The sequence below is a fragment of the Euphorbia lathyris genome, chromosome 4 (genome assembly GCF_963576675.1).
Source record: "Euphorbia lathyris chromosome 4, ddEupLath1.1, whole genome shotgun sequence".
Classification (NCBI taxonomy): domain Eukaryota; kingdom Viridiplantae; phylum Streptophyta; class Magnoliopsida; order Malpighiales; family Euphorbiaceae; genus Euphorbia; species Euphorbia lathyris.
In genome coordinates, this window is record NC_088913.1 from 18,080,946 (window position 1) to 18,088,893 (window position 7,948).

At 35.6% G+C, this 7,948-nt stretch overlaps 2 protein-coding genes across 2 annotated transcripts; both read left to right on the forward strand.

Annotated features, from left to right (window-relative positions):
• The first annotated feature begins 726 nt into the window (after window positions 1–726).
• On the forward strand, window positions 727–3,133 carry LOC136227844 (11S globulin seed storage protein Ana o 2.0101-like). Its single transcript, XM_066016610.1, has 4 exons — window positions 727–1,095; window positions 1,680–1,948; window positions 2,031–2,495; window positions 2,578–3,133. The coding sequence occupies exons 1-4, from the start codon at window positions 765–767 to the stop codon at window positions 2,968–2,970; spliced, it is 1,458 nt and encodes a 485-aa protein (XP_065872682.1). The 5' UTR covers window positions 727–764; the 3' UTR covers window positions 2,971–3,133.
• Window positions 3,134–5,768: 2,635 nt separating this feature from the next.
• On the forward strand, window positions 5,769–7,712 carry LOC136227308 (11S globulin seed storage protein Ana o 2.0101-like). Its single transcript, XM_066015949.1, has 4 exons — window positions 5,769–6,138; window positions 6,209–6,468; window positions 6,551–7,054; window positions 7,129–7,712. Exons 1-4 carry the CDS (start codon window positions 5,805–5,807, stop codon window positions 7,519–7,521), a joined length of 1,491 nt encoding a protein of 496 aa, XP_065872021.1. The 5' UTR covers window positions 5,769–5,804; the 3' UTR covers window positions 7,522–7,712.
• Window positions 7,713–7,948: the final 236 nt, after the last annotated feature.

Here is a 7,948-nt window from a genome sequence, read left to right on the forward strand (position 1 = left end):
TTAATATTTTAACGGCAGTCAAGTTTACGATTTTATTAATCAAACCATTACCACGTTTAATTTGTGTAATGGTTTATCGAGGTTTTCCTGTATTGTTATAATGTTTAAAGATAGATAAGATGTTTAATGATTCATGCTCCTATTTGAGAGGTTCTAGATTCAATTCTCTCGGACCTCATTTTTATTGTGAATTGCTAAATACCGTCTCCATTTGGACTTTTTTGTCCTTCTCATAATTTTGATTAAAAACTAAACATTTTCTCTCCAAAATCACAAACCCAAACAATAATAATTGAAATTATGAAAATAATTAATGTGTGACAACCTAAACCCTGAAAATGGATGATTACGAGTTGTGAACATTAAAATGTACGTTTTTTAGTAAAAAAATCATGAAAATAATGCATATTTTTTGTGATAATTTTGCATTTTTCGCCACAAAAAACTGAAAAATTTTACATTTTCGTCACAAAAAATGGAACAATGGGTGGGTGGATCCGACATCCGCCTCGGCCAAATTTCGTGTTTTTTTTTCAAAAATTCAAAAAAAAAAGTGAAGATGTAGAAAGTGATTGAACACGTAACCTGATGAAGTAACACATGCACCAATACAAAGACAAACATCCATGCACTAAATATCAAAAACACCAAATCGCCACGTCCCAATCTCTATACCCAAATTTCCCCTATAAATACAAACCCATTTTACCCTCCTTTCTCACTCAAACACAGACTTTAAAGTCTCTCTCTCTACTTAATCTAAAATGGGGTTTTCTTCTTTGATCTCCCTGAGTCTCTGCTTTCTTTTTCTCATCCACGGCGGTCTTGTCGAAGCTCAGCGGTTTCCCCGGCCACCATATCGGCAAAGACAGTCACGGGCGTGTCAACAGAAGGATCAATGCCAACTTGATCGGTTAACTGCAATGGAGCCGTCAAGGAGGATCCACTCAGAAGCCGGTGTGACGGAGCTCTGGGATCAAAATGATCAGCAATTCCGGTGTGCCGGAGTTGTAGCTATGCGCCATGTTATTCAGGAGAGAGGAATGCTTTTGCCTGTTTATGTTAATGGCCCTAAGCTCATATACGTCGTTCAAGGTGAGCAAAATGGACTATTTTTTATCCGGTTCATTTGAACCGGAACTAATCTATTATTCTTTTGAACCGGAACTATTCCATTTTTACATGATAATAATCAGTCATTTCGGTTTCTGGTTGGACCGTTAAGCCCGATCTGATCCCGATTAAGTGTGGCCCATTGAGAATTAAGAAAATCGATAAGACCCCGATTGAGACCTAACCGATTCTCAGTTTGATGGATTGAACTGACCAATCGGGTTCGGATCTGATAACATTGTAAAAATCTCTCTAGTTTTAGTTAATTATTGGATTTTTAAATCTTAGTTCTTTTAATAAAACAAACAAAAAAAAAAAATTAAGCACCAATTAAGATAAATTTAAGGGAGAGATTTAAACTTTTACTATACACATAAAAGTTAAATTTGGGGAATAAGCACTCGGTCTACTTGTAGGACCTTCAATTCATTTTTAAATACGTATCTTAATCTACGTATCTTAATATGAAAAACTGAGTGCTTCTATTAATTTTTTTTCGATTATTTAACTTAATTTGGTTTGCGTTGTTATTAACTTGAATATCAATAATGCTTTGAAAAATGCAGGAAACGGTATCGAAGGGGCAACATACCCTGGTTGTCCTGAGACATTCGAGTACTCCTCCGAATCACAATCTCAAGCACAATTTAGACAAGAAGGACGACAAGGCGAGGATGATGTACACCAAAAGGTTCGACAAATCCGAAAAGGTGATGTCATTGCTTTGCCCCATGGAGTGGCTCATTGGGTCTATAACAATGGTCGCACACCTCTTGTTCTTGTCCAAATTATAGATCTTAACAATCAACACAACCAACTTGATCAAAACCTTAGAGTAAGTATATTCTATGGCTTATTCGAAATCTAATTTAAGCGATTAGAGTTTTCAATTTGATTACTTTCGTGTGTCATTGTAGACATTCTTTATTGCGGGAAACTCCGAGGAGGATTTATCAGAGAGGGAAAAAGCACCTCAGAGGGAATCAACAAGGAGATCAAGAGGAGAAAGGAGACCATCGTCTCGCAATGTTTTCGCGGGTATAGACGAAGAAATGCTAGCAGAAGCATTCAATGTAAACACTGACTTGGCAAGAAGGTTGAAGGGAGAAAATGACAACAGAGGTATTATTGTGATGGTAGATGGAGAACTTGAGGTTTTGAGCCCCGAACGAAGCCGACAACAGGAACAATGGGAAAGAGAGAGATATGCTAATGGAATCGAAGAAACTTTTTGTTCGGCCAGGATGAAATACAACATTGACCGCCCTTCAGTTTCCGATGTCTTCAACCCACGAGCCGGAAGAGTCACCAATGTTAATAGCTTAAACCTCCCCATCCTCCGAGACCTTCAACTCAGCATCCAGAAAGGTGTTCTCTATAGGGTAAGAATAATAATTAAGAACTTATCACACTATTATGATTTATAGATATAGCTCGCTTAATATGACCTGTTATTACATGTAGAATGCGGTGATGGCACCACATTGGAACATGAACGCACACAGCATATACTATTTCACAGAAGGATGTGGAAATGTGCAAATAGTTGACCACAATGGAAACCAAGTGTTCGACGGACAAGTCAAAGAGGGACAAATTCTAATTGCCCCAATAAATTTTGTAGTAATAAAGGAGGCAAGAGAAGAAGGGCTTGAATGGGTAGCCTTCAAGACTAACGAGAATGCCAAAATTCACCAATTAGCCGGCAGAATTTCAGCACTTAGGGCCATGCCTGAAGATGTTGTCGCAAATGCGTACCAGATTTCAAGGGAAGATGCGAGGAGAGTTATGTTCAATAGACAGGAAATTACAATGTTTAGTCCTTCGAAGAGGTCTCCTTTTCCGAGGGTTGAGTAATTACGTTGTTCGTTTTAAGTAACCGAATAATAATTGTATGCAATCGCAATAAGGATGAAAAATCAATGTGTAAGCCTTAATTATTGGGCATTTGAGTCCTTGTTTGGTTGTGTATATTATATATATGTTGCGGGTTAATAAAATGTTTTGAGTTGAACTAGTTTCTTTGATTTTCTTGGTTTCTTTCTAATTAATCATTATATCACTCTCAACATAAGCATGAAAATATATATTAATACAAAATTCAATGGAAAGTATTAGTTTGATTTTTTAATTTTGAAATTATCATATCATTTCTAAATCTTCTGAATTTCCATCATAGCCTTAGGGCTAATATATAATTCATATGAATTCCTTCAGCAATTGAATATATTTTAGCTTGAAGAAATCTAACGAGGGCGTATTGCATTTTTGAGCTACATCTCTAATAATGGGGTCTAAAGTTCCCCCATCCTGAAGCCATGGTAGATATACGTCAAGAATTACATATATCCCAAATAAACTTGTTGGATTATGTTTTAGTCTTGAGGCATTATATCTCAATAGTACCCTTAATTGTAAGGTAATAAAGAATTAACTTAATAGAGTATCCATAATTAGTGTTATGCCCATGTTTGACGGGTTGAGAATCCGAGAAACTGAAACGGTGAGGCAACGAGATACTAATTTAGATATCAGTCTATTGTTATTGTGGGATTGATAACAAACTAAAAACTAATATGTGTATTGGTTGTGATGGTGTTTCACTAGTTACAGACATTTGATGAAATAGTAAACCTTTTATCATACTAGCGCAACCAGTTTATTTGGCAAAAGCAACAACTATTTTTCTAAATCAACTGTTTTTTTTAACAAAAGCAATACTGTTTTGTAGCCAAGACAACGGCATTAATTCATAGCAAGAAATTTTCTCTAACAAATGCAACGCTTATAACAAAAAGGCAACAGTTTTAATATATAAATGCAACGATGTTTAAAACAAAAGCAACAATATTTAAAACACAAGGCAACAATATTTGTAGCATAAAAGCAACGATATTATATATAATCAATGTTATCAGAACCGGACCGGACATCAAACAAGATTTATAACTGGGTCATGGGTCACTTGGTCGTACCGGATGACTCGGATTGGTCGGACTAGATGATGTAATAAATAACTAAATAATATTTATATATATTAAATATATATAATTAATTTAAAATTATTTTTGGTTCTTTGCCTTTTCGAGGGTGCCAACCTGGTTGGGATTCATGTTGCGCTAGGTCCGTATTTCAATAAAAAAAAATTTAAAATTATTTTTATAAATTATATATATCCAAAACAAATTATAAACCACTTTTGGTTTGTTATTTTTTGTTAACTTGAAACTTAAATATATAACGGATAAATAGAGTTTAAAATAACTTGAAATATGTCAACATATTCTACGTCATGCGATCTTTTTAATGATATATTATAAACTCAAAACGGACAAGTGATTAATGAGAAATTGACACTTAAAGTAAAACACTTGAAATGGTTTGGAAGAGATAGAAAAGAAACTAAGCATTCTCATCTCACATAGGAAATAAATGAGAATATTAGCTAGTTATAAGTAAATGGCCTTCATAAGCAGGGGCGGAGATAGGGGGTCCGGGCCCCTCCGGCCACCGGAACTACTATGGTAACGAATAGTTTCGGCCCCTACAAATATTAGTGTATATAGACTCTATGTAATTATATTTCATTGTTTAAATGTAGATGAGATGGTTAAAAACGCTTGCCTCTTTTCAAAAGGTTTATGTTCGATTTCCTCCAACCTCAATTTATTTTAGAAATTATTTATTAATTTAAATTTTATTTTTCAATAATTATAAAACTATGTTACTATTATTAATTAATTAATTTATTTATTTATTTTCATAACACTTTTGAACTCATTTTTATTATGTCTTTTTCATTAAAAAAAATTAATTTCTTATTTTTGAGACTCAAACAACTTAATTTCTAAATTAAATTATAAAATTTTAAAGCTAAATATAAAAAAAATGTAAAAATGTTATAATTTTTTAGAAACTAGCATTAAACTAATAAAAAAATTAAATATATCTCATTACGCTGTTAGGCTTGTCCAAAATTCAAAATTGCACTATAAATCTAAATTTCTAATTTTTCTGGCCAGTTAGGGCTCCATAAATCCAAATATCTAATTTTTTTGGCCTCTTAGGCCTCCTTAAATCAATTTTTTTACATGTTCAACCTTTCCTAAATCTAATTTTTTTTACACGTTAGAACTATTAAACGAAATCTAGCTTAATTTTGAGAAATTGTACATTAATACTTAAAATTTGTTCTTGACCATTCAAATTATAATATGCATATATACAAAAAAAAAAAACTAAGCGAGTTCAATTTAGCAAAAAAAAAAAATTCCCGAACACAAGTGTAAAATCCCCCCCCTCCCCCCACCCCAACCGAGTAATCCTGTATTCGCCACTGTTCACAAGCCTTTAACTAATTATTAGGGGAAAGGCTATCTCACGCGCACGGGGTACAGTCGAATCACCATTGGGTTAGGGGCGCACCCGCACGACGTGGGCAACGCGAATGTCACACTGAAATGGGCTCATAATGTAAATAATGCATGGCAACACAATACAAACTCATAACCATCTATTCAACACGTAATATAATTGATGTAACAAATACACCAACACAAAGACAAACTTTCATGCATAAAATTTCAAAAACCCAAATCGCCACGTCCCAATACCCAAACCCAAATTTCCCCTATAAATACAAACCCATTTCACTCCCCTCCTTCACCATCTCAAACACAGAGTCTTATAAAATGGGTTTTTCCTCTTTGCTCTCCCTGAGTCTCTGCTTTCTTCTCCTCATCCACGGGGGTCTTGTCCAAGCTCAGCGCTATCCCCGCCCGCAACATCCCCGGATAATACCGCCTGGACGGTCGTTTCAACAGGATCAATGCCAACTTGATCGGTTAACTGCAATGGAGCCATCAAGGAGGATCCAATCAGAAGCCGGTGTGACGGAGCTCTGGGACCAAAATGATCAGCAATTCCGGTGTGCCGGAGTTGTTGCTATGCGCCATGTTATTCAGGAGAAAGGAATGCTTTTGCCTGTTTATGTTAATGGTCCTAAGCTCGTTTATGTCCTTCAAGGTCAGCAAATTATATAACTTTTAAAGGTTTTGAATTGTTGAGAAATATATAACGTTTAAAAAAAATGCAGGGAACGGTATCCAGGGAGCACTAAACTCAGGTTGTCCAGAAACTTTTGAATACTCAGAATCACAATCACAATCACAACAAGCAGGAAGACAGAGCGATGATGATAGTCACCAGAAGATTCGACAAATCCGAAGAGGAGATGTTATTGCTTTGCCCCATGGAGTGGCTCATTGGATCTACAATAATGGCCGAACACCTCTTGTTCTTGTCCAAATTATTGATCTTAGCAATCAACACAACCAACTTGATCAAAACCTTAGAGTAAGTCTTGAATTCGAGATCTAATTTAAACGATTAGAGTGATTAGAGTTGCCAATTTGATTACTTTGGTGTGTTATTGTAGACATTCTTTATTGCTGGAAACTCCGAGGAGGCTTTATCGGAGAGGGAGACATCACCTCGGAGGGAATCAACAAGGAGATCAAGAGGAGAACAGGGACCATCGTCTCGCAATGTTTTCGCGGGTATAGATGAAGAAATGCTAGCGGAAGCATTCAATGTAAACACTGACTTGGCAAGAAGGTTGAAGGGAGAGAATGACAATAGAGGTATTATTGTGAGGGTAGATGGAGAACTTGAGGTTTTGAGCCCGGAACGAAGCCGACAACAGGAACGATGGGAAAGCGAAAGACGAGATTGTGGCAAAAGCGGAAGATGTAGGGGAGATGAATACGCTAATGGAATCGAAGAAACTTTTTGTTCAGCTAGGTTGAAACACAACATTGACCGTCCTTCAGCTTCCGATGTCTTCAACCCACGCGCCGGGAGAGTCACCAATGTTAATAGCTTAAACCTTCCTATCCTCAGCCAGCTTCGACTCAGCATCCAAAAAGGTGTTCTGTACAGGGTAAGAATAATAATTCAGATCTTACCACTGTTTATAGAAATAACTCGCTTGACATGACCTGTTATTACATGCAGAATGCGGTGATGTCACCACATTGGAACATGAACGCACACAGCATATACTATTTCACTGAAGGATGTGGAAATGTGCAAATAGTTGACCACAATGGAAACCAAGTGTTCGACGGACAAGTCAAAGAGGGACAAATTCTAATTGCCCCAATAAATTTTGTAGTGATAAAAGAGGCTAGAGAAGAAGGGCTTGAATGGGTAGCCTTCAAGACTAATGAGAATGCCAAAATTCACCAATTAGCCGGCAGAATTTCAGCACTCCGGGCCATGCCTGAAAATGTTGTCGCAAATTCGTACCAGATTTCAAGGGAAGATGCGAGGAGAGTTATGTTCAATAGGCAGGAAATTACAATGTTTAGTCCTTCAAAGAGGTCTCCTTTCCCAAGGGCTGAGTAATTACGTTGTTCGTTTTAAATAACCGAATAATAATTGTATGCAATCGTAATAAGGATGAAAAATCCATATATGCAAAAGAGTTAGAGATGGAGATAATGCCTTAATTATAACTAGGCATTTCAATCCTTCTATCTTTGTGTATATTGTATACATTACCGGATATAAAAAGAAAGTTTATCCATGTTTTTTAAGTCGTTTCTTTTCATTAGTTTGCAGGCCAATTGCATATTTTGGATGTTTGTAAAGATAATTTATAACCCGTTAAATTTTCAAGTTTCTTTATTTAAAAGAGGAGAGAGAGAATTGTTAAAATAAAATATTATATTTAATAATATAAATAATAAATATTAATTATTAAAATATTAATTGGGTCTCGTTAATTGAAAGTAATGTAATAGATAAAATGTATTTAAGGATGAGGTTGAAA

What these genes read in the sequence shown, in the direction of transcription:
- LOC136227844 (XM_066016610.1), top strand. Translation starts at nt 765, where the DNA reads ATGGGGTTTTCTTCTTTGATCTCCCTGAGTCTCTGCTTTCTTTTTCTC. An exon ending in GCTCATATACGTCGTTCAAG is followed by an intron (nt 1,096 to 1,679) that starts GTGAGCAAAATG and finishes TGAAAAATGCAG; the next exon opens with GAAACGGTATCGAAGGGGCA. An exon ending in AACTTGATCAAAACCTTAGA is followed by an intron (nt 1,949 to 2,030) that starts GTAAGTATATTC and finishes GTGTCATTGTAG; the next exon opens with ACATTCTTTATTGCGGGAAA.
- LOC136227308 (XM_066015949.1), top strand. Translation starts at nt 5,805, where the DNA reads ATGGGTTTTTCCTCTTTGCTCTCCCTGAGTCTCTGCTTTCTTCTCCTC. An exon ending in GCTCGTTTATGTCCTTCAAG is followed by an intron (nt 6,139 to 6,208) that starts GTCAGCAAATTA and finishes AAAAAAATGCAG; the next exon opens with GGAACGGTATCCAGGGAGCA. An exon ending in AAAAAGGTGTTCTGTACAGG is followed by an intron (nt 7,055 to 7,128) that starts GTAAGAATAATA and finishes TATTACATGCAG; the next exon opens with AATGCGGTGATGTCACCACA.